Source organism: Hippoglossus stenolepis, chromosome 8, assembly GCF_022539355.2.
Source record: "Hippoglossus stenolepis isolate QCI-W04-F060 chromosome 8, HSTE1.2, whole genome shotgun sequence".
In the NCBI taxonomy this organism is placed as follows: domain Eukaryota; kingdom Metazoa; phylum Chordata; class Actinopteri; order Pleuronectiformes; family Pleuronectidae; genus Hippoglossus; species Hippoglossus stenolepis.
Window position 1 is genome coordinate 11,967,469 of NC_061490.1, and position 24,795 is coordinate 11,992,263.

Consider the following 24,795-nt stretch of genomic DNA (forward strand, 5'->3'; position numbering starts at 1 on the left):
TTCTTCAATCTCTGTTAACAGATCCTTTATCTTCAGATAGTGTCAGTGTGTGTGTCTGTGTGTGTGTGTGTGTGTGTGTGTGTGTGTGTGTGTGTGTGTGTGTGTGTGTGTGTGTGTGTGTGTGTGTGTGTGTGTGTCTGCCTGCAGAGTTCACAGTCTGTTGCCACAATATGACACAATTCGCCTGTTGGCTTAAAATGAGTAAATGTGTTTCAAAGGACCCAACATGTCAAGCTTGATATTCTGGGAGAAAACACCACAGCCCTGCAAGCAGCCGAGTGCAGAGGACATAGAAAAACATTCAGCTGAAAATAGTTCCAGTGTGGAGACAGTTTTCTTTTTTTAGTACGAAGAATTGCATTTTTTCCCTGTAGCTTAAGTTTTTTGTTTTTTTTGACTGGGACAATGCAGAAAAGCACTGTAACATTTGTTTTAGCCGTAGGAACTTGATACACATGCACTGCACAGGCTAATCCCTGGTTTATGCTTTTCCAATCTAAAAATGTCACAATACATTATTATAATAAAAGTATAAGTAAGGGCCTGGTCATATGTGAATATATTTCAGTGCTGAAGCTTCACATACCTATACCTATAGGTGTGTGAAGCTTCAGATAATCACTTCGCATTGACCTATGTGTGGCCGTGCCCTTAACCTGATACACACGTAAAAAATACAATTTGTTTACTTATTTCTTTACTGTGTTTTTATTGTGGAATTGTCGTGACTGGAGATTAATTTATTCATTAACTTTTAGTTTTAAGTTTATCTATAAAGCAGATTTAAAACAACCAAGAGTTGAGTGTACAAACATAAATAAAAACTAAAAGAAATAGAGGAGTAAAATACAGTAAATTAAAATGTAATAAAATAAATATGATTAACGGCAAAAAAATGATAAATAACAAAGGACAGTCAAAAGCCTGTGAGAACATGTGGGTCTGCGGAGAGGGAATGTAAAAGGTCAAATGTTCCAAAGCTTTGGAGCAGCATGAGACCATCTTCCTTTTTTTCGTGATTTATACTTTTTAGATTTGATTAAACTGATGGACCAACAGAACAAGGCATTGGAAGCTTCGGGAAAACAAAGTGATTATGAAAATAATCATTAGTCGCAGCACCATGATGTGAACTAACACTAAGAGGACAGACTCTAGCTGAGAGCCGCTGAGGGAGCAATGTACAATCTGTCCAGAACATCTTTAACATGTAACACGAGACTTAATTCTCACTTTTATGTCATTTCCTGCAGAGCATGCAGCTCCTCCAAAGAAACCCCCTCGACCTGGAGCCCAAAGCCAAGTGGGCAGTCTGGCCTGTCCAAATACTGGAGACAGTTACAATGATGGAGTTAAGGTACACACACACATGCACTCACATAGTGACAAGCAGAGTAAACAAAAATCAAACATGTGACTTTTTAACACACAAACCCAAGAAGAAAATATTTTCATGCAAATATGCATTGACATTTTGATAAAAACACACTTTTGTAGAAAATATACACAAATACACACAGTGCATGTTTTAAATGCTCTGAGCATTAATATTTTCCTGTTATCTTCTTCTCCTTTGGCTGCTCCCCCTCTTCTCCCTCCTCTACCTCCTCCTGCACTCTGCCTTAATGCTGAACCTAGCCCTGGCGGGTAAGCAGCACACTGCCTGTGTGTGTTTACTGTGCGTCTTGTCTCCTGGTCGATCACACACTGACTCATTTGCTCCTTTTCTTCTATCAGCGCAACAGATCAAATTTCGGTTAAATAGACAAAACAAATATGTGTCATCCCTGTAGTCATCCTGTGGGAAGCTTTTTATCATCTCGATTTTTTTTTCCTCTTAAAACTAACATCTCAAACTAAATGGTTTTGTTTTGTTACACTAACGATATGAACCCCCTGTCACACTGCAAATCCTGCATAATTAATTTACTTTACTCTCAATAGACAGGATTTTGATCTAATCAAACACTAATCATACACAGTTTTCTAGGTTCAGGAGAAACATTTTATTTACCTCTGTATCCTTAATATTACCAGCGGTTACTTGATGCTAATGATGGAGGGTATCGTTCGTTGTTCACCTTGTAAAAAGCCTGTGGAGGGAAATTTGTGTTTTTTCGACTATACGTTACAAAACTCCACCCTAACGTACATATAGTATGTTAATCTACATGAATATGAGAAGCAGAAGTAACAGGCCATAATGTGAGCAGGGATCAGGGCTGTAGTGTTTTTTTAGATCCTGTGTCTGAAAAGTAATTTAGCACTGGAGGGAGAATTGGGTCGAGGGTGATTAAGAAGAAATAAGAAGATGAAGATGATGATGAGGAGTGAAATTGTGCCGAAGAACAGAGGATTAGATTCTAAACAAACATGGATTCAGGAACAGGTCATAACTACGACAGGACACAATTAATCAATGTATTCATAATCTGTTTCAAGTGTGACCCCTGCGGGATTATTTTCAGATTCGATTGACTTGATTAATATAGAGTATCTGACTAGACCAGTGTGACCCCACCATCTAGTGGCCAAAATAGAGAATTGCTTTTCATAACATCTGTGTCTACACTAATGTTAAGACACGTCCTAGATCCAAATAATCTACTGACACATCCATTCATCCATTCATTCAGCCATTTATCCATTCAATCAGTCATTCATCAATCAACTGGTTTAGCTCTGTGATGTAGTTTAAAAGGTGACAGTGCTCCAGCTGTGGCTTCTATTCTCCATCTATTTGAAAAGCAGTTAGTTTGATGCATGATGCATATTCATGTTCTCTATAATCATGCAGGATTTGCAACTCTAAATAATAATTCTTAGGATGTTTTTCTTCCATATTGTCTCAACTGGTTTTCTGTGTTTAGTTGCTTGATTCTCAGCATCAGCCTCCGCACACAGTTCTTCATTCAGTAAACACGGCACGAACTGGTTTTCTTTCATCTCACTGTTTAGCTGCAGCCCCACGAGATAAGCCCGCCCCCCACCGCCAACCTGGACCGCTCCAACGACAAGGTGTACGAGAACGTGACGGGCCTGGTCAAAGCCGTGATCGAGATGTCAAGCAAGATTCAGCCGGCTCCTCCAGAGGAATACGTTCCTATGGTCAAGGTAGCAGATGCAGTCGGAGTGTTTTCCCCTCAGCAGCTCACGTTGAATCACAGATTAGTCCTGAGCTACGAACCTTGAGCTGCAAACTTGAAATTATTGTAAAGATTGAGGCTTTTGACCCCACAGGCACTATGTGTTAATTCAAGGACACAGTTGATTTTTGATGCTCCTGCTTCTCGGTGTATAATTTGTGCATCATCTGTTAACCAGATTCTGACGAAAGGACGGAGGCATAGTTAAAGAAAATCCATTTAGAAATATATTTCAGCCCATGAAACAATCTTCTAGGCTTTAACCAATTTATTGAAAAGTCTCCATAGAGGTTTTAATTTGATTAAATGTATTTGTGTGATGTATGCCATTTTTTTAATTAATGTTTAAAAAAACTATATGATGTAATAATCAGATATTATTGATATTCTATATTATTTTGCCCTGATCACAAAAACAATGTGTGTTTCTGTGCCTTCCAGGATGTGGGGCTGGCATTGAGGACGTTATTGGCCACAGTGGACGAGACTTTACCACAACTTCCAGCCAGTACACACAGAGAGGTATAAAAACATGCACTTACACAGTGACGCGTGCATGTTCTCAATCTGTCTTACAGCTACAAACAGTAGGTTTGGTAAAGACTGTGTCTTATTAGTGCTGGTTTTCGTTAACAGATCGAGATGGCTCAGAAACTGTTGAACTCTGACTTGGCTGAGCTGATCGGGAAGATGAAGTTAGCCCAACAGTATGTGATGACCAGGTAGGATCACACACCAACTTCACTACATGCAAAGAATAGTTTTGGTGCCTTATGAGACAAAATCATTGATAACTACCTTATTAAATTTTTTGTCAATTTATTGGATAAATGCGCTAAAAGTGTAGAACACTGCAGAAGCCGTAGAATAATTATTAATGTTATTTTTGTTGATTTCTGGGAAAAAGATTTGAAAACAGCCAAAAAAAGCGTCTACTCATAAAATTTTGTTGGTATTTTTGAATGGTTCTTTAAAAAAAAACACTTCTCTGCTGCAGTGACTTTTTTCATGCTACCACTGGGAGGCGCCAAATCTCTACACCTAGCTTCCTTTTATAATCACTACCCTTCTACCCATTAGTAAAAATCTGTTGTATTAATGTATTTGTCTGTGTCTCTATCCCAGTCTCCAGCAGGACTATAAGAAACAGATGTTGACGGCGGCTCACGCTCTCGCAGTCGACGCCAAGAACCTGCTGGATGTCATTGACCAATCCCGGCTCAAGATGATGGCCCAGTCCCGCCCACACTAGCCCGGCCAACAGGAGCTGGTCTGCTGTTTGAGGGACAGCATGGTGACGGTTCCTGTCGGCGGTGGAGAATAAAAGACTCCTGAGTCGTGACTCCTGATATGTGAGAAACAGTGGCTCTGTTCATTACATGTTGAACCCTGCTTAAACCGAGGTCGTCCGTTCATCTGGGATTAAACTATCCACCACTGTGACTTTCTTAGTACAAGAACAGAGCAAAAAAAAAACCTCTTCCTGAATCAGGGACTTAACAGCTTCGCTCTCTTTGGACATATATTTAAACTGAGCCGGATTCCCGAGGGGGCAGAAGCTCCATCGTGGGGCGACTGGATCTGGATTTGATGACATCAGATAGATCAGTCTTGGTGGAATCCAACAATAAGCAGAGCCATCAGATCGGACTGCCTCTGGTCGGCACTGTATCTGCGTGGGAATAGGCTTCAGACATCAGCCAGCAGCCATGATGACGTCACGTGTTCTGACCCGTGGATGTGAACCTCCAGCTCAGTTAAAGAAATACCTCCACATCTCCATGGATGCTCATCAACTTTCTGTTCAGCTCTGGTTGTGCACGGTGCTTTTTTCCGATGGACGCTCCAACAGGAAAACTCCCAGTAAAGAGACAGTCTCGGTTTGGTCAGGAGCTACAGCCTCACACCCTCCTCTCTCTTCGCTCCTCCACTCCCGTCTTCCCTCTGTCTCACCAGCTTTTATTTATAGACTCAGAAATTGCTGAGGAGGAGACAGAGGGAGAGGCAGGAAGAGTCGGTTAAAAGCTGAGGACGGTGCAGCGCCAGTCTACTCCCTGAAGAAAGAAGCCACTTATCCTCCTCTCTCCCTCTATTTCATTCACTTTCCATCCTCACTGCTCCGCTCCCTCAGTCTTCCTCAGCTCATATCTGAGCAGATTTTTAAGACTCCAAATGTGAAGAATCAAACTCCCTACTCGCACTCAGTTTGGTCTGCTCTTTTTATCGGCTGCCTCCATGACTTTGTGTTGTTTTCAGCGGTCACAGTCTTCTTCCTCGACACTGAAAACAGTTTAGGACTTGGAATAAAAGCAGATATTCAATCCCAGCATGGAAAGAAAAAACAAACAATATGTGGATTTTGAGGAGTCGGTCTGTGTGACTGGATACTTTCAGATGTGTTTCGTCTTCACCTGGTGTCACACCTTTAACAGCCCCGTTTCCACCAGGAACTTTCCTGCAAACAAACCTCACACCTGGAACCTTTGTGCTTTGTGCTTTGAGTCCCAGTTTCTGTCAGGTGTAACACTTTAATAATGTCCCTCCCAAACAACAGTCCCCAGGGAAATAAACACACATGAAATGTGGAGCCACATGAGTGGAACTCGTCTCGCAGACACAAAACACTGAACTGAAAATACAGCAGATCCCACGTCTCTTTGTTAATACTAACCCCACATGGAATATGACATACTGCTATATGAAATATACTGGGGACTGTACTAGTGTAGCATGGTATACTGGTATGGAGAAGAGCATATTTGCACAGCAAACAGCTAATTTTCTGGCCCTTCTTTACACCCAGATTTGATTCAATGTTTAGCCAGCAATGAAACTATCAAATATGTGGGTGTTATAGGGTTAAAAATTAAAAAAAAGAAAAAACACAATCTATTTTATGTTGTTGCGTAAATCTGCTCATGTTGGTATATTGTAAACTATACTGGCGTGTATCACTGGTGAATTGTACAGAACTCGTACTAGTAAACACTGGTTTTTATTTTGTCTGCTGGGCTCAATCAGCCATCTTGTCAAATAGGAGGAAAAAACAATGAAATAAAATAATGATGAAATGGAAATCAGTCTGTCCACATTCTTATCCAAGATAGATTTATTATGTTGTTAATCCTTTCACATTCTTTATTTCTAGAAACTAGAGTTAGTTGGTTAATGTTGGTGTGTGAAGGGAGGTTCCATGTTGTAGTCCATTTTGATCCTTTTAAAAAAAGGAGGGAAAACAATCCCTGACATAAAATGACATTTCATTTAAGTACTACTATAATATTGAAAAAAAATAATTAAGCCCAAAATTAGACTTTATGAGACTGCTTTGGCCCAGGATTGTGTCATCTGGTGAAGGGTTAATAAGGGAGAGCCTGAAACCTGTATTCTCTTGAATGACCAGAAGAGGGCGTCTATATTTGCTGCAAAAAGTTTATGAATATGGCGCTGGACAAAATCCCAACCTCGAGGCTTAGTTCAGGTCAATAATCTTATCAGACATGCAAAGATTCGTAAAGTTTTCACCAAAATATTTACCAATAAATTCAAAATGGCAGATCTCCTGTTGAGTTTAGAGTATGGGTCCAATTTTGCCACACACACATACGCAAGATCCATAAAATACACAGCTTTTCATTGGACCAGACTTGTGTGTGTGTGTTGTGTGAGTTCTCGATCACGTTCTGAATATATTACCATAGTACCTTTGTGAGTCTCAAAGTTACTAAACACAATATCAGATCCATCAGATCGGACTGCCTCTGGTCGGCACTGTATCTGCGTGGGAATAGGCTTCAGACATCAGCCAGCAGCCATGATGACGTCACGTGTTCTGACCCGTGGATGTGAACCTCCAGCTCAGTTAAAGAAATACCTCCACATCTCCATGGATGCTCATCAACTTTCTGTTCAGCTCTGGTTGTGCACGGTGCTTTTTCGATGGACGCTCCAACAGGAAAACTCCCAGTAAAGAGACAGTCTCGGTTTGGTCAGGAGCTACAGCCTCACACCCTCCTGTCACACCCTCCTGTCTAAACACAATATGTACCATGGATCTTTTGAATCTACAGCCACATTTAGCCTTCTCATGATGTGCAGTACAGCCACAGGATGGACCATAGACTGTATATTAAGAGGGATGAACAGGTTAACAGCACAGTCTTCAATAGAATTAGAAAGAGAAACAGTTTTTAAGTAATATAATATTACATCATATTACAGCCTGTATAGATACATTCTGTTCAGAGACATTTATCCCAGCAATGTCCTATACAGAGCAGCAGAGTAACTTAGAGCCTCCTCCGCTTCTACACAGAGTTGGTACGTCACAGTGACAACAGTCGTATCACAACTACAGTGAGAAGCAGAAGTGTCGTGTGCACGCGGACGGACTCAGCGCCGCTAAAGTTACACAAGTCGAAGCTGTTGCAGCAGTTGACGGTGTTTCCGTTTCCGTTTTCATCGGTTGAGGCGGACGCGGCAGCTCCTGTGCACGTGGCCGAACTGGCACACTGCTTCACTATGGCTTTGGCTGTACCTGAACAACACAAACACACACACACACACAAACACAGAAAGCAGGATGAAGGTTTAAAGTGTTTCTAATTTTATTATTCAACCAAACCTTTTACTTACTACCAAGAAGCGTTAGAGAAACACTGACAGAATGCTGAAAGGCTGCAGGTCTTATGTTCTCTGCTTGTTTGTGTTTCTGAGTCACAGTTACCTAAAGTGTCGACAAACGTTATGCACGTGTCCAGCGGTGACTGACAGTCCTGAGTGTTCTGGTTGCATTGTTCGTTGGTGGTAGAAGCAGTGCACACGTAGCACTCCAGGGCCAAAGCTGCAGGTGGGACAACAAAAAACATGGATACAGATAAAGAGAGAGACGAGATGAAGTCCACAAGACGACAACACGTTTACGACCTGCTGATAAAGGCCCAGTTGAAAACAAGGGGTCGTGTTAAAAAGCCTAAATCAGGGAAGACAATAATGTGACTGTGTCTGAAAGTTGATCACATTAGCAATTTATTCATTCAGTTATGTTTTAGAATATGGTTGGTTACTGATGATCAGGTGCAAAAGAACAGGAAAATACCTCCTCTGTTACAGTGTAGCTCTTCATTTTTATTCATCACCCACTGTAGATCATAATGTTTTGCTCTTCTTGGATGCATTTTACCTTTGTTAACAAATTCATTTTCTGGGTAGTTTACACGGTGAGACTGTGAGAAACTGTTCCGTTGACAACTCACCAGTGAAATAAGTACAACTCACTGAGCCATGTGATATCTCGCGTCTACTTTCAAGAGACGGTAACAAACATCTCTACGGACATGAACACGATTGAGTTTTCTGCGATAGTCGGTGCTAATCTTGTCCATCTTTATGTCAGGAATCCAGATGTTTCTGAGAATGACGCACAGCTAAAGCATAAAGAATTGCTCCTGTTCTAGGAAGAATTCAGAATCAGATTAAGGCTCCTGATCGTCTGCTCCTGCGTTAACCAAGACCAAGAAGTTTGTTATGGATTTCAACGTGGCTGCAGAGGAAGTCATAAAAAGGGAGAGACCTTTGTGTCACTCCAAAAATGTACATAGACATATACAGCTACTCCCAAAGACAGCACTGTCAAAACCTGTCCGGCTCGCTTCTCTAATTCTAAAGACAATTGAAGAGGAGGTTGAACGCTGCTCCACCCATTCACTGGTTGTTGTTCTGCTGTCGCGGGTCATCAGGCAGATTCGTCGCAGTAAACTCTGCTTTCTCACGGTAATGAAAATAACCTGGAAAAGTCAATCGAATCAGAGTAAGTGTTTGAAGTGAATTTTGTTCGTCTGTGATGAATGCTTTGGAATGACTGATATACACTTTTCCAAAAAAGATGGTGGATTTAAGCTTTGCTAAAAGAGACTCAGGATTGGCAAAAGGACTGAAGCACGTCTAAACTTATTCTCAGCACGTTCTGTGCTGCGCCTGACTTCAGATCTCTTCTTGTTAGAGACGACCAGGACATGTGATGTTATTGAATGAGTCACTGAACTATGACTTTCTACAGACACAGCTTGACGCGTTTGTTTGAATCCGGGATGGTGGAACAATGCACGAGTGATATATTGACTCAGTAGTAGCAGTGTTTTTGGTCTTGCCACTATACACACAATATGAATTTAACTCTCGCCGACCTCTAAGTTTAACTTTTAAAGTCCTGAGTACCACCCTCACCCTGCTGCTGTATGATTGCCCCTGACCTTTGACCTGTAGCCAGTCTGAGGTGAATGTATACGTACCTGGAGGGAAGAGGAGGGAGAGGAGCACAAAGCTGAGGAGCATCTTCATCATGGGTGTTGGCGTGTGTTCACCACCTGAACCTCTGCTATCTCCTGTCGAACCCGCTGTGCCCTGCGCTGTGTTTGGGTGTGTGTCTGACTGAAGCACTACAGCTGTACACAGCTGTAGCACTACACTCCACCCATAACATGAAAGCATCTCATTAATGTTGTTCCTGTGTGTGTGTGTGTGTGTGCGCGGAGAGGACATTCGTGGATCGTGCACTGGTTTCACAGATACTTGTCCTATATTTATCTTTTGTCAGTTACAGTCACAGCGTGGCTGTTAACTGAAACATTGTGTGTCTGTGCAGATAAACATGTGTTATGTCTAGGGTTGCAAAAGTCCGGGAATATTCAAAGTTGGAAACTTTCCATGGGAATTAATGGGAATAAACTGGAAACTTTGGGGTAATTTATACTAACTGTATTTAGCTTGTCATATACAGACATAAATATAAACATTTTGTTTTGTCATAAGCAGACATGCATGCAAACATTTCTAATACAAATTTTAAAAATGACATTTTTGACTTAATCCTTTTGTGAGTAGAACTCTACCGTCTCTATGTGGATCTCCGGATAGAACCCGGTCAGTGAAAACTTATCAAAACCTGCAGGAACGATGGACTTAAATATGAAAATCTGACCTCAGCAGTTTCCTCTATGTGACAGTATGTTGGAGATGAGTATTGGTGGTTTCTGAATATATTTTTACTTTAGAGGAAATAGATGTAAAGTGCAAAGGTTTTACACATAAACGTCAGTAAATGGGAAGTAGTTCACAGGTGTTAAATGTCTCCTGTGGCTCAGCGGAAGAAAGAAAGCGATGTTGATGTCATCGACCATGATCAACCATGATCTTGGTTGTTTTAACCAAGATCATGCTGCAAGATCTAGAATTGCTAACGTTAGCCACTTGCCAGCAAGACAATTTTGTTCCTGTGGACTATAAATACAGTCACCTGTCTGCGTTGTCAATCAATAATGGATACAGTGTGCTTTCTCGGACAAGAGGACTTCGGACTTTCATTTGACGCATTTGATCATGTCGGGTTGAGAGAAAAATAAAACAATCCATTAATTCTGTCAATTTGGTTTACAATAGCTACATCCTTTGCAAAGAAAAGCAGCGTGTGCTGCATTCCATACATCTTTAAAATAGAGTTTTGAATGACGTTTTTATTGCTCAGCCTTTAATTTGCGGTAATTACTTTTATTTTTGATAAGTAGCCCAACTCTCGCTTTTTTGATGGACCCCAACAGCCGCGAGTAATCGAGGTGATGGTGTACTTTTGTGTGGACATACATACATCCCACTCTCACTGCTGTAAAAAGTTAGCCTACTGTATACAAATAAACTTGGTATTAAAATGAACATGGCTTCAGTGTAACAAGTAATCAATATGCTAGGTAATGACAAAGACGTTCAAAAACAACAGAAAGTCATAGGTTTACGTTTCTGGCAGACAATGTTCCCAACTAGCTGCATCCAGGTTCCAGCTGAGCTAGGCTTGCCTAGTCTTGTTTTCAACTACATTTAAGTTCCCTGTTATAAGCTAACATTTGCAAAAAAGTGTCAAAATTCCCGAGCTTAACTTCCCATGAAAAGTTTACCGGATATTTTCCGCCTTTGCAACCCTAGTTATGTCATTACTGTCAGCTCAACGTGTGCCGCGGGACTGCCAGGACTGTTGGCTTTATTTTCTTGAGTCAGGAGGTGAATCCCATCTTTATCTCATGTCGAAAAATACTAGATGAAAGAAACAGGAATTATTTAAGTGTGGACATTCAAATTGACATTGTCAAAATGATCTTGCAGCCAAGAACACAAAATCTAAATCTAAGCGTCTCTAGTCAATGAAGGTGAAGTTGCAGTGAAACAAAATCATCCATGAACATAGAAAATGATCCTAAATATTGTAAGTATACAACTTTTTTGTGGATTTTTAAAGTATCTCTGACTTGAAGTGATGTCTTATCTGTCACAACACATCTGTCCATTGTCAACAGAGGAATGCAGCGACACCCAGTCCACACCTGAGCTGCACCTGCACACACACACTTTTATAGAGGCAACCCTGTCAATTAACTTTCATTCCCCCAGGCCAAACCTCAAAGGGACACATCGAGGATATTTTTATTCTGATATATTTATACTCACAACAAAAGTCACAGTCACACCCACACTCCCACAGATATGTCCTCAACCGAAACCAGTCAGCTGAATGGGTTGTGTTGTCTCCTGGTTCCACGTGTTGACTCAAGCACATCAGTGCATTCTCAAAGTGGCTGATCAAATTTAGATAACTGCTTATATTATTCCCCCTTTTTAAACATTTAACTTCCAAAGTGGCGATAAATAAAATAAAATAAGTTGTTCAGTCAGCCAAGAAGCAGAATTTAGTGTTGAGATCAATGTGATACAAGCACAGTAAAGATCACAGCATCCCACCACCTGTGATGTATGGCAACAGGTTGACGTTCTGACCCATGAGTACTCAGAGTACTCAGAGTACTCATGTACTACCATAAGTAGGTCATACCACTCCCATCTTAAAACTCTGCGCTCATTTTGATCTCACATACACACCTGTAAAGTTCTGTCTGTCCATAGACACTCACATAGACACACACAAACACACGCACACACATACCAAAGTACTTGACAATTAAAATTTTGCCATGGCAACACACAAACACACACAAAATACCAGCCCTGCTGTTATGGCTGATAAATATTAAGTACTCATATAATGAAGTAGTAGTGACTACCGAGTACTTTTTTGTCAGAACATCAACATGCTGACTCTATTGCAGCTGGTGGGATCCCAGCACAAGTTGTGGTTTTACCTCATGCCTGAGTGGATGGGAATGATTGACCCTAAAAATGAATGTGGCCCCTTCCCCAGCTTTTCCTCCCTTCGACTTCCAGCACCCTTGTTCTGACCTCAACCATCTTTCCTTCCTTTTGATCTCAGCTGCAATTTGTATAGTTCAATCTTAGTGCTGTGTTTATGTCTTCTCAAGATAAATGCTTCCTGTGATGCTACTGGGTGAAAGGAAACACACTTTTCTTTCAGTTAAGCAACTACATTGTAAATTGTCAAACTGCTTTGTGAGGATTTTAGAAACACAAACCATCGGGACATGTGCAGCAACTTGTCGGGAGCAGTCGTCTCTCTTTATAGATTATCTATCTATGATCACGATGCAAAGTCAGTATTTTTTAAATCATTTTACAGTACAATGACAGAGCAAATACAGTAACTCAGTATGTAACACATGGTGGTGAACATTAAGAATGACAAAATACAAAAAAACTTAAGTATTGGCATTTTACACATAAAGAGACATTAAATCTATACATCTGGTCATAGGAACACTGTGACGTGTTCACCAGCTGATCAGCTCAGACTGCACTTCCATGCACCTTGATGTAAATACAACTTCAGGATGTGGAGGAACCTAATGTGGGTCGTCAATTACCAAAAATATAACACAAGAATTTGATTTATTTCCCCGAAATGGATAATCAAAAGATAATTGCTTCTCATTGCTGATGTGTTTAAAGTTGTGAATTTTACTCAGGATAACAAAGTTTCCAAAGAACCTAAAAATGCTGCTCTGAGCTGATGTAGTTGTGCAGAATAACTTACATTTGATGTAATGGTGCATCCATAAAATGATGTGATACAAGATTATAGCTTCATGTAGCTTAAATGAAATGCTTTCACATTTTATTGGGCATTTTATGCCATTATTAAAAGCGATCCCAGCTTCAGTTAAACGTTGGATCAAGCATACAGAATATATTCAATGCATATAAATCGATACAAAAAATATGTCAAATAATTTAGTTTTTTCTTTGGAGCCTCTTAAAGTTAAGGAGAAAATCATGATTCAAGCTTTTGAGACAGCCATATAAAAATCAGTGATGCAAAAGAGCGGGACTCAGTCTAATCTAATCGAGTCTAGTTAAAGCAGATGGGAACTGATGAATCAAACTATCTGTGCTGTGGGAAGCTCCGTCCTTCACAACGTGTCAGGAAACACCCACATGTGCATATAGAGCAGAATAAAGCATCGCATGTGCAGCAGAGAGAACCTATAGATGAATGAATCACTGTCGATCCCCGCATCAGTAACAGAGGAATCATGAATGTCAAGCAGAAAGCAGCAGCACTGTGAGTGTACAGCGGTTAAGGATCCAGAGGCAGAACCACCACGCCTCGGATCTGACGAAGGTTAGTCTCTGTTTCACATCTTCCCTTTTTTTGTTTTTCATAGATGAGTTTCACCACATTCACTTCAGGAAATATTTCTTTTCTCGCCTCCTCACTGAGTTTTTACTTTCTTGCTGTGGCTCCCGGAGTCTCGTCTTCTGGCCTTGGCGGCGTAAAGCCTGGTGGAAACATGAGATGAGAGCAGTTATCTTAGCAACACAATAACAGAAGCAAACAATACTCATTGTAGTGAGAGACCATAGACTGAAAGATGGACGGACTAGTGGCCACTTCCAGAAATGAAGCCAAAATATGCTGGAAATGAACGTTGCCATCTTGTGCATTTGGAGCCACAGTCTGCGGAGTAGCTATCGGGGGATGGAGCTGCTGTAGCGAGGTCCCGCCAATACACAAGCTCCACCAATCACGAGTCAGTCTCAGCTGTCAATCACGGAGTTTCACTCTGTTTTTATAGTGTCAAAAAACTAATTAAAACCAAACTTACGGGGAAAATAAACACTTGTGTGTTATAAGAGCTTCCTAAAATGACAGAAATCATCTTACAGAAAGTTTTATTTGACTTTTTAGTCAGACCCATGTTCCATCTGCTAATATGGAGGAAGTAGGGCTTTATGACCTATACTGTAGCCAGCCAGGGGGCGATCGAGATGCTTTGGCTTCACTTTTGGGGAGCCCTAATGTCGTCCATCTTTATATACAGTATGGTTTACATGTTATACCTTCGCTGGTAGAGGTAGAGGAGGAACAGCAGCTCATCTCTGAAGCAGGAGAGTTGATGAGAGGAGGAGAAGGATCCGGAGGAGGAGAAAAAGGAGGCGCAGGAGCACAGATCTGAGATCAGCGTGTTCACTCCCTGGTGAAGAGAAGGGAGGAAGGAGAAAGAGAATAATGATCCTCATTATGAAGCAAAGTCTCTCTTGAGGGTAAAACTTGTCACAGAGCTAATTACCTTCATCAAGGGGATGTTTCCATCTGTGTTTATCTGTTAGTTAGCAGGATTACACAAAAACTAACAGACGGATTTACACAGGACTTGTTTAAATTATGCAGCATGGGTCAGAGAGGAACCCATTCAATTTCGGTGTGAATTTTGCAGCTTGAATGAAATTAAAGGGACTATTTTGCCTTGTTGGAGGAATGGACTCTACTTAGGGGCCATTCTGGTTAAAAAGCATATTTTGTCTGACAGCAGGAAACAAGTGAAACTAAAGGTCAGGAGATTAAATAACTTGCAAACTGGGACTATTTTACAGTAAAGTAAGAAGTGCTGAGTGCACATGAGTATGATGGAGCCAGAAAGTGTTTGTACTCACTCTGTACATCAACACCGTCCCCTGCAGGTGACTCACAGACTTCAACTGACAACCAGACAACAGGAAACACAAGACAGAGCCATAAAAAAAGAGGATAGAGTTCAGTGTCACTCAGCACGATCGTCAGGTTATTATAGGTAATGAATACACTTATGGTTTTCGTGTCTCAGATGAGGTTTGCAGAACAGACCTTGTGGTTAATGAAGAGCTGAGGGGCCATAGACAGGAAGCCAAAGGCGTAAAACTCCTGTGAGGAGATAAGCGATGTGAATATAAAAGTAAAGGTATCAGCTGACACTAATTCAATTAAGTCATCATTATATATATTACTATATATTACTGAGTCATATAGATGAGGCTGTTTTAAAAGACTCACCGGTCACAAGGCTGTTGATCAACCAGGAATAATAACTGTCAACATACAATACAATTTAATGTTAGTTTAACAATCAGTAAAACAGATAGTATATCTACCAGCTTTCAATATACAGTACATTTGGTAGTAATTCTACACAATAATCACTAAAAACATCTTAGTTCACAGGTCTGATTTGAATCTGACTGGATGAAAACTGAGATGCTTGTACTGAAATGTTTTCGCGGGACCTGGATATTTGCTGGCACTGCACTAAGACGGCATTTGAATTATACGGCAAAGCAGAATAATGGTGATCAGCTCACTTCTTTTGGCGTAAGTAGGCCAGAGAGAAAATAGCTCCACTGATACACAAAGGATAGACCAAGTAGGACAAGTATCTGGACGCCTGCAGAGAGAACCAGATAAAACATTCAAATTAAACAAAGATGGAGGCCGAAATAGAAACAGAGCTCTGACAGACGAGACAGAAACATACTGATACCTGTGTGTCATACTCCAGTGTCTTTCTCTCTTCTTCATCCAGTTTATTTAACTGCACAGTGAGAGAAGAGGAAGTGTTAGAAATAAAGAAATGAATAGAATAACAGGGCTGGAGCCAGGAGGCTGGACTAAGCTATTTTATAAGAGACTTTTAAAGTTGTTTAAACCACAACAGCTCTGCCACTTCATTTGAACTATTAAATAAGTTTGAACACAAATCGGTGACGACAACATACTCACGTGCAGGTTGGAGCTTTTCCACAGCAACTGGAACTTAAACACTTTAAATACCTTCCACACCTGGTGAGAAAACACTCTTAGTGTCTTGATCTTTACATCACACTTGTTTTGTTGGAGGTGACAGATAAAAACCTAAATACCTCCACACAGGCCCCCAGTCCGACAGGGAGCAGCACCAGCAGACTGGTCTCCTCCAGCAGATGGAGGAAAATCAGCAAAGTACTGAGACTACGCCACAGAACTGCAAACACAGAGGGGGGAGAGAGAGAGACACGAACTGTTTCAACATTTCTCAGGTGATGTCTTAAGTTGTGTTTCCAATGTGAGAACTTTCCCCAGGAACCAGGAACCTTTGCAGGGACCAGGGTCTTAAAGTAAGGGTTTTATTTCAGCCAGTTAATTTAGTTTCCTTAGGTCCTTGTTTCTTTTCTGATCAACAACAGCATGATTTCAAGTTCTCTCTATGTTCTCTGTTTTAGTGTCGCTCGATTAACATCGCTCATTTACACCGCCACCTGGTGCACCAGAGTTGAACTGCTTGATGTAGCTGTAGGTTGCTAACACATCAGCAGGCTGATTTGTCTTATCTCCCCTGGTCTTTAGATCGAAGTGGAAACGTAGATGAACATTAGTCTGCAGGAAACCTTTAGTTCCTTGAAGAAGTCGCTTTGGACTTCAGGGACCAGGTGATTTTGGTCGAAAACGACTTTACTGTTTTAGATCATTACCACCAAAACTATAATGATGCTTGTTACTGCTGGTAATCCCTCCTACATTGACTCAATGAAGCCTTAAAGGATGCAAACTCATTTAAAAGGTCAAGCTTGAATAATGTGAAGATGTTCTCACCTGACTTTCTGGACATTCCCACCATGTTCTTCTTTTTTCTCCAAGAGCTGATGTCATTTTTAAGAGCCAGGAATTCACAGATGAGCTGAAGAAGAACACAAACACAGTAAAACAACATGCTTTTGATTTTACAATGCTTCAGTTGCCACGTTCCCTCATGACATGCACAAAACTGTGAACTATGAAATAATACATGAGACTTTGTTTCAGGTGGATTCCAATATGTGTGGTGTGGTGTTTTACTAGGTGTAATAGAATCTTACTTGCAGAGCTGTGATGAGCGCAGTCAGCACTAACAGGTAGAGGTTGGATCCCATCAGAGTTTCTTTAATTTCATCAATGTTTTCCTCAGTGAAGCCTTAATAAACACAAAGAAGCAGCAACAGAGGATTCAGATCAGTTTCCTGATCATGAAGATCAACAAGGTCTATATTTAAAAATGTATCATTTTCAAAATATTCTGTAAAAGTGATTCCTCAAACATAACTAGTTTCTATTACAATGAAAAATACAAAATAACCCTGAACCCAATCAGTATTTTTTTTAATCAACTTTCACTTGATCATCATATAACAAAATATCTGTTGTGTTATTAACTCACCAAACTGTCTTAGGGAATAAACCACATCCTGCAGATGAACCCAAAACCTGAATCCCCTGAGAGAGATTCCCTCGTAGGACACAGTCAGAGGGAGGTGAACAGTGCCACTGTTGATCTCCTGTCGAAGGACGGATATACACATGTATGATCACGTTAAACTAACTAACACAGTATTTAATGGAAAAGATTTGACTTAGATAGATCAGTCTTGGTGGAATCCAACAATAAGCAGAGCCATCAGATCGGACTGCCTCTGGTCGGCACTGTATCTGCGTGGGAATAGGCTTCAGACATCAGCCAGCAGCCATGATGACGTCACGTGTTCTGACCCGTGGATGTGAACCTCCAGCTCAGTTAAAGAAATACCTCCACATCTCCATGGATGCTCATCAACTTTCTGTTCAGCTCTGGTTGAGCACGGTGCTTTTCCGATGGACGCTCCAACAGGAAAACTCCCAGTAAAGAGACAGTCTTGGTTTGGTCAGGAGCTACAGCCTCACACCCTCCTCTCTCTTCGCTCCTCCACTCCCGTCTTCCCTCTGTCTCACCAGCTTTTATTTATAGACTCAGAAATTGCTGAGGAGGAGACAGAGGGAGAGGCAGGAAGAGTCGGTTAAAAGCTGAGGACGGTGCAGCGCCAGTCTACTCCCTGAAGAAAGAAGCCACTTATCCTCCTCTCTCCCTCTATTTCATTCACTTTCCATCCTCACTGCTCCGCTCCCTCAGTCTTCCTCAGCTCATATCTGAGCAGATTTTTAAGACTCCAAATGTGAAGAATCAAACTCCCTACTCGCACTCAGTTTGGTCTGCTCTTTTTATCGGCTGCCTCCATGACTTTGTGTTGTTTTCAGCGGTCACAGTCTTCTTCCTCAACACTGAAAACAGTTTAGGACTTGGAATACAAGCAGATATTCAATCCCAGCATGGAAAGAAAAAACAAACAATATGTGGATTTTGAGGAGTCGGTCTGAGTGACTGGATACTTTCAGATGTGTTTCGTCTTCACCTGGTGTCACACCTTTAACAGCCCCGTTTCCACCAGGAACTTTCCTGCAAACAAACCTCACACCTGGAACCTTTGTGCTTTGTGCTTTGAGTCCCAGTTTCTGTCAGGTGTAACACTTTAATAATGTCCCTCCCAAACAACAGTCCCCAGGGAAATAAACACACATGAAATGTGGAGCCACATGAGTGGAACTCGTCTCGCAGACACAAAACACTGAACTGAAAATACAGCAGATCCCACGTCTCTTTGTTAATACTAACCCCACATGGAATATGACATACTGCTATATGAAATATACTGGGGACTGTACTAGTGTAGCATGGTATACTGGTATGGAGAAGAGCATATTTGCACAGCAAACAGCTAATTTTCTGGCCCTTCTTTACACCCAGATTTGATTCAATGTTTAGCCAGCAATGAAACTATCAAATATGTGGGTTTTATAGGGTTAAAAATTTAAAAAAAAGAAAAAACACAATCTATTTTATGTTGTTGCGTAAATCTGCTCATGTTGGTATATTGTAAACTATACTGGCGTGTATCACTGGTGAATTGTACAGAACTCGTACTAGTAAACACTGGTTTTTATTTTGTCTGCTGGGCTCAATCAGCCATCTTGTCAAATAGGAGGAAAAAACAATGAAATAAAATAATGATGAAATGGAAATCAGTCTGTCCACATTCTTATCCAAGATAGATTTATTATGTTTTCAATCCTTTCACATTCTTTATTTCTAGAAATTAGTTAGTTGGTTAATGTTGGTGTGTGAAGGGAGGTTCCATGTTGTAGTCCATTTTGATCCTTTCAAAAAAGGAGGGGAAACAATCCCTGACATAAAATGACATTTCATTTAAGTACTACTATAATATTGAAAAAAATAATTAAGCCCAAAATTAGACTTTATGAGACTGCTTTGGCCCAGGATTGTGTCATCTGGTGAAGGGTTAATAAGGGAGAGCCTGAAACCTGTATTCTCTTGAATGACCAGAAGAGGGCGTCTATATTTGCTGCAAAAGGTTTATGAATATGGCGCTGGACAAAATCCCAAACTCGAGGCTTAGTTCAGGTCAATAATCTTATCAGACATGCAAAGTTTTCACCAAAATATTTACCAATAAATTCAAAATGGCAGATCTCCTGTTGAGTTTAGAGTATGGGTCCAATTTTGCCACACACACATACGCAAGATCCATAAAATACACAGCTTTTCATTGGACCAGACTTGTGTGTGTGTTGTGTGAGTTCTCGATCACGCTCTGAATATATTACCATAGTACCTTAGTGAGTCTCAAAGTTACTAAACACAATATGTACCATGGATCTTTTGAATCTACAGTCACATTTAGCCTTCTCATGATGTGCAGTACAGCCACAGGATGGACCATAGACTGTATATTAAGAGGGATGAACAGGTTAATATGTCAATCATGTATATACAGGTGTATTAATAGGAGCTTTGTGTGTTTACAGCACAGTCTTCAATAGAATTAGAAAGATAAACAGTTTTTAAGTAATATAATATTACAGCCTGTATAGATACATTCTGTTCAGAGACATTTATCCCAGCAATGTCCTATACAGAGCAGCAGAGTAACTTAGAGCCTCCTCCGCTTCTACACAGAGTTGGTACGTCACAGTGACAACAGTCGTATCACAACTACAGTGAGAAGCAGAAGTGTCGTGTGCACGCGGACGGACTCGGCGCCGCTAAAGTTACACAAATCGATGCTGTTGCAGCAGTTGACGGTGACTCCGTTTCCGTCTTCATCGATTGAGGCGGACGCGGCAGCTGCTGTGCAATTGGCCGAACTGGCACACTGCTTCACTATGGCTTTGTCTCCACCTGAACAACACACACACACACACACACAAACACAGAAAGCAGGATGAAGGTTTAAAGTGTTTCTAATTTTTATTATTCAACCAAACCTTTTACTTACTACCAAGAAGCGTTAGAGAAACACTGACAGAATGCTGAAAGGCTGCAGGTCTTATGTTCTCTGCTTGTTTGTGTTTCTGAGTCACAGTTACCTAAAATGGCGACAAGCGTCACGCACGTGTCCTGCGGTGACTGACAGTCCTGAGTGTTCTGGTTGCATTGTTCGTTGGTGGTAGAAGCAGTGCACATGTAGCACTTCAGGGCCAAAGCTGCAGGTGGGACAACAAAAAACATGGATACAGATAAAGAGAGAGACGAGATGAAGTCCACAAGACGACAACACGTTTACGACCTGCTGATAAAGGCCCAGTTGAAAACAAGGGGTCGTGTTAAAAAGCCTAAATCAGGGAAGACAATAATGTGACTGTGTCTGAAAGTTGATCACATTAGCAATTTATTCATTAAGTTATGTTTTAAAATATGGTTGGTTACTGATGATCAGGTGCAAAAGAACAGGAAAATATCTCCTCTGTTACAGTGTAGCTCTTCTTGTTAGAAACAACCAGGACATGTGATGTTATTGAATGAGTCACTGAACTATGACTTTCTACAGACACAGCTTGACGCACTTGTTTGAATCCGGGATGGTGGAGCAATGCACGAGTGATATATTGACTCAATAGTAGCAGTGTTTTTGGTCTTGCCACTGTACACACAATATGACTTTAACTCTTAATGGGACTGTTAGTGGAACTGGAGTGAATAATATTGTTCAAATAATATAGGAAAATCTTCTGCAGGTCACAAAGACGTTCTCAGTTATGTGCACAAATCTCTTCTTGGTATAGAATCATGAACATGTGGGAACCCTGAGGAACTCATGCACATCTAATGTTTGCACGACCCTGGGATTCATTTCACAGATTACTCATTTATTCCGATGAGAATAATCCACAAGACGACAAACACTTTAAAACGTATTCTTCATCTTTCTGAACCGCGTTATGTTACATTTCCAGTCTGACAGCATTAACCTGCTGCAGAACCACTGAAACAAACGATACAAACACAATTAAAGTACACAATTGAAGACGTGCCTAAACCAGTGATACCAGTTTATTTAAGTTCAGGTAAAGACAGAGCAAAAATATACACAGAAGTATGCAGCCTCCCCTTTAGCAGCACAGCCATTAGGAGCGTAAGACAGGGTTTTCCCTCCTACTCTAAATAAATCTCAGCAAAAATGAATCTCAATTTACAATAAGAAAACATATGACAGGGTTGTAATTTAGTTTAGTCTTTCAGTGTCAACAAAAGGCCTGAAACAGTCAAGAATCCTTTAGTTTTAATGACAAAACACAAATTCCTACTTATGACCCTAAAGCACAAACTCACAACCACAACAAACCTTTTTAAGGATCGAGGGATATGGGTGGTTTTAATCTCTTACTTTTCACCAGACTTTTTTTTGTAACCCTGAGAAAGATTTACACACACGTCGCCGACCTCTAAGTTTAACTTTTAAAGTCCTGAGTACCACCCTCACCCTGCTGCTGTATGATTGCCCCTGACCTTTGACCTGTAGCCAGTCTGAGGTGAATGTATACGTACCTGGAGGGAAGAGGAGGGAGAGGAGCACAAAGCTGAGGAGCATCTTCATCATGGGTGTTGGCGTGTGTTCACCACCTGAACCTCTGCTATCACCTGTCGAACCCGCTGTGCCCTGCGCTGTGTTTGGGTGTGTGTCTGACTGAAGCACTACACTCCACCCATAACATGAAAGCATCTCATTAATGTTGTTCCTGTGTGTGTGTGTGTGTGTGTGTGCGGAGAGGACATTCCTGGATCGTGCACTGGTTTCACAGATACTTGTCCTATATTTATCTTTTGTCAGTTACAGTCACAGCGCGGCTGTTAACTGAAACATTGTGTGTCTGTGCAGATAAACATGTGTTATGTCTAGGGTTGCAAAAGTCCGGGAATATTCAAAGTTGGAAACTTTCCATGGGAATTAATGGGAATAAACTGGAAACTTTGGGGTAATTTATACTAACTGTATTTAGCTTGTCATATACAGACATAAATATAAACATTTTGTTTTGTCATAAGCAGACATGCATGCAAACATTTCTAATACAAATTTTAAAAATGACATTTTTGACTTAATCCTTTTGTGAGTAGAACTCTACCGTCTCTATGTGGATCTCCGGATAGAACCCGGTCAGTGAAAACTTATCAAAACCTGCAGGAACGATGGACTTAAATATGAAAATCTGACCTCAGCAGTTTCCTCTATGTGACAGTATGTTGGAGATGAGTATTGGTGGTTTCTGAATATATTTTTACTTTAGAGGAAATAGATGTAAAGTGCAAAGGTTTTACACATAAACGTCAGTAAATGGGAAGTAGTTCACAGGTGTTAAATGTCTCCTGTGGCTCAGCGGAAGAGAAAGCGATGTTGATGTCATCGACCATGATCAACCATGATCTTGGTTGTTTTAACCAAGATCATGCTGCAAGATCTAGAATTGCTAACGTTAGCCACTTGCCAGCAAGACAATTTTGTTCCTGTGGACTATAAATACAGTCACCTGTCTGCGTTGTCAATCAATAATGGATACAGTGTGCTTTCTCGGACAAGAGGACTTCGGACTTTCATTTGATGCATTTGATCATGTCGGGTTGAGAGAAAAATAAAACAATCCATTAATTCTGTCAATTTGGTTTACAATAGCTACATCCTTTGCAAAGAAACGCAGCGTGTGCTGCATTCCATACATCTTTAAAATAGAGTTTTGAATAACATTTTTATTGCTCAGCCTTTAATTTGCGGTAATTACTTTTATTTTTGATAAGTAGCCCAACTCTCGCTTTTTTTTGATGGACCCCAACAGCCGCGAGTAATCGAGGTGATGGTGTACTTTTGTGTGGACATACATACATCCTACTCTCACTGCTGTAAAACGTTAGCCTACTGTATACAAATAAACTTGGTATTAAAATGAACATGGCTTCAGTGTAACAAGTAATCAATATGCTAGGTAATGACAAAGACGTTCAAAAACAACAGAAAGTCATAGGTTTACGTTTCTGGCAGACAATGTTCCCAACTAGCTGCATCCAGGTTCCAGCTGAGCTAGGCTTGCCTAGTCTTGTTTTCAACTACATTTAAGTTCCCTGTTATAAGCTAACATTTGCAAAAAAAGTGTCAAAATTCCCGAGCTTAACTTCCCATGAAAAGTTTACCGGATATTTTCCGCCCCTTTGCAACCCTAGTTATGTCATTACTGTCAGCTCAACGTGTGCAGCAGGACGGCTGCCAGGACTGTTGGCTTTATTTTCTTGAGTCAGGAGGTGAATCCCATCTTTATCTCATGTCGAAAAATACTAGATGAAAGAAACAGGAATTATTTAAGTGTGGACATTCAAATTGACATTGTCAAAATGATCATGCAGCCAAGAACACAAAATCTAAATCTAAGCGTCTCTAGTCAATGAAGGTGAAGTTGCAGTGAAACAAAATCATCCATGAACATAGAAAATGATCCTAAATATTGTAAGTATACAACTTTTTTGTGGATTTTTAAAGTATCTCTGACTTGAAGTGATGTCTTATCTGTCACATCACATCTGTCCATTGTCAACAGAGGAATGCAGCGACACCCAGTCCACACCTAAGCTGCACCTGCACACACACACTTTTATAGAGGCAACCCTGTTAATTAACTGTCATTCCCACAGGCCAAACCTGAAAGTCAAAGGGACACATCGAGGATATTTTTATTCTAACAAAACAAAAAAAAAACACACAGTCACACCCACACTCCCACAGATATGTCCTCAACTGAAACCAGTCAGCTGAATGGGTTGTGTTGTCTCCTGGTTCCACGTGTTGATAGACTCAAGCACATCAGTGCATTCTCAAAGTGGCTGATCAAATTTAGATAACTGCTTATATTATTCCCCCTTTTTAAACATTTAACTTCCAAAGTGACGATAAATAAAATAAAATAAGTTGTTCAGTCAGCCAAGAAGCAGAATTTAGTGTTGAGATCAATGTGATACAAGCACAGTAAAGATCACAGCATCCCACCACCTGTGATGTATGGCAACAGGTTGACGTTCTGACCCATGAGTACTCAGAGTACTCAGAGTACTCATGTACTACCATAAGTAGGTCATACCACTCCCATCTTAAAACTCTGCGCTCATTTTGATCTCACATACACACCTGTAAAGTTCTGTCTGTCCATAGACACTCACATAGACACACACAAACACACGCACACACATACCAAAGTACTTGACAATTAAAATTTTGCCAT

The 24,795-nt window shown here is 40.7% G+C and overlaps 4 protein-coding genes across 20 annotated transcripts in view; 1 reads left to right on the top strand and 3 right to left on the bottom strand.

Moving 5' to 3' along the window:
• The window catches only part of LOC118113315 (focal adhesion kinase 1), a 60,797-nt gene extending 54,574 nt beyond the window's left edge, over positions 1 to 6,223 (top strand). For 13 of the 17 annotated variants that reach the window (XM_035162877.2, XM_035162872.2, XM_035162871.2 and 10 more), the window contains 6 exons: positions 1,254 to 1,357; positions 1,639 to 1,647; positions 2,959 to 3,114; positions 3,588 to 3,668; positions 3,783 to 3,868; positions 4,272 to 6,223. In XM_035162877.2, coding sequence (XP_035018768.2) covers positions 1,254 to 1,357; positions 1,639 to 1,647; positions 2,959 to 3,114; positions 3,588 to 3,668; positions 3,783 to 3,868; positions 4,272 to 4,398 — 563 coding nt within the window. In that variant the 3' untranslated portion in view covers positions 4,399 to 6,223. The remainder of the gene's footprint in view (positions 1 to 1,253; positions 1,358 to 1,638; positions 1,648 to 2,958; positions 3,115 to 3,587; positions 3,669 to 3,782; positions 3,869 to 4,271) is intronic. The other 4 variants (XM_035162873.2, XM_035162889.2, XM_035162888.2 and 1 more) reach the window with 1 other exon arrangement.
• A 1,045-nt stretch (positions 6,224 to 7,268) lies between these two features.
• On the bottom strand, positions 7,269 to 9,595 carry LOC118113316 (prostate stem cell antigen). The gene is made up of 3 exons (XM_035162890.1): positions 9,437 to 9,595; positions 7,873 to 7,989; positions 7,269 to 7,683 (listed from the first exon to the last, which is right to left on the bottom strand). Exons 1-3 carry the CDS (start codon positions 9,486 to 9,488, stop codon positions 7,472 to 7,474), a joined length of 381 nt encoding a protein of 126 aa, XP_035018781.1. The 5' UTR covers positions 9,489 to 9,595; the 3' UTR covers positions 7,269 to 7,471.
• A 3,746-nt stretch (positions 9,596 to 13,341) lies between these two features.
• LOC118113318 (cleft lip and palate transmembrane protein 1-like protein) lies at positions 13,342 to 18,090 on the bottom strand. The gene is made up of 12 exons (XM_035162893.2): positions 17,585 to 18,090; positions 17,247 to 17,341; positions 16,984 to 17,068; positions 16,275 to 16,375; positions 16,135 to 16,194; positions 15,896 to 15,946; positions 15,717 to 15,799; positions 15,409 to 15,446; positions 15,226 to 15,278; positions 15,036 to 15,080; positions 14,442 to 14,575; positions 13,342 to 13,880 (listed from the first exon to the last, which is right to left on the bottom strand). Exons 1-12 carry the CDS (start codon positions 17,724 to 17,726, stop codon positions 13,814 to 13,816), a joined length of 954 nt encoding a protein of 317 aa, XP_035018784.1. The 5' UTR covers positions 17,727 to 18,090; the 3' UTR covers positions 13,342 to 13,813.
• A 1,181-nt stretch (positions 18,091 to 19,271) lies between these two features.
• Positions 19,272 to 22,241, bottom strand: LOC118113317 (prostate stem cell antigen). The gene is made up of 3 exons (XM_035162892.2): positions 22,082 to 22,241; positions 20,623 to 20,739; positions 19,272 to 20,434 (listed from the first exon to the last, which is right to left on the bottom strand). The coding sequence occupies exons 1-3, from the start codon at positions 22,131 to 22,133 to the stop codon at positions 20,223 to 20,225; spliced, it is 381 nt and encodes a 126-aa protein (XP_035018783.1). The 5' UTR covers positions 22,134 to 22,241; the 3' UTR covers positions 19,272 to 20,222.
• Between the last annotated feature and the right edge of the window lie 2,554 nt (positions 22,242 to 24,795).

Coding starts and splice junctions, on each gene's coding strand:
- LOC118113316 (XM_035162890.1), bottom strand. CDS start 9,488: ATGATGAAGATGCTCCTCAGCTTTGTGCTCCTCTCCCTCCTCTTCCCT. Junction 7,990..9,436: donor CTCCCTCCTCTTCCCTCCAG/GTACGTATACAT, acceptor TCCCACCTGCAG/CTTTGGCCCTGGAGTGCTAC. Junction 7,684..7,872: donor AACGTTTGTCGACACTTTAG/GTAACTGTGACT, acceptor TGTGTTGTTCAG/GTACAGCCAAAGCCATAGTG.
- LOC118113318 (XM_035162893.2), bottom strand. CDS start 17,726: ATGTGTATATCCGTCCTTCGACAGGAGATCAACAGTGGCACTGTTCAC. Junction 16,195..16,274: donor GACTGGGGGCCTGTGTGGAG/GTATTTAGGTTT, acceptor TTTTCTCACCAG/GTGTGGAAGGTATTTAAAGT. Junction 15,447..15,716: donor GCCTACTTACGCCAAAAGAA/GTGAGCTGATCA, acceptor GTATGTTGACAG/TTATTATTCCTGGTTGATCA.
- LOC118113317 (XM_035162892.2), bottom strand. CDS start 22,133: ATGATGAAGATGCTCCTCAGCTTTGTGCTCCTCTCCCTCCTCTTCCCT. Junction 20,740..22,081: donor CTCCCTCCTCTTCCCTCCAG/GTACGTATACAT, acceptor TCCCACCTGCAG/CTTTGGCCCTGAAGTGCTAC. Junction 20,435..20,622: donor GACGCTTGTCGCCATTTTAG/GTAACTGTGACT, acceptor TGTGTTGTTCAG/GTGGAGACAAAGCCATAGTG.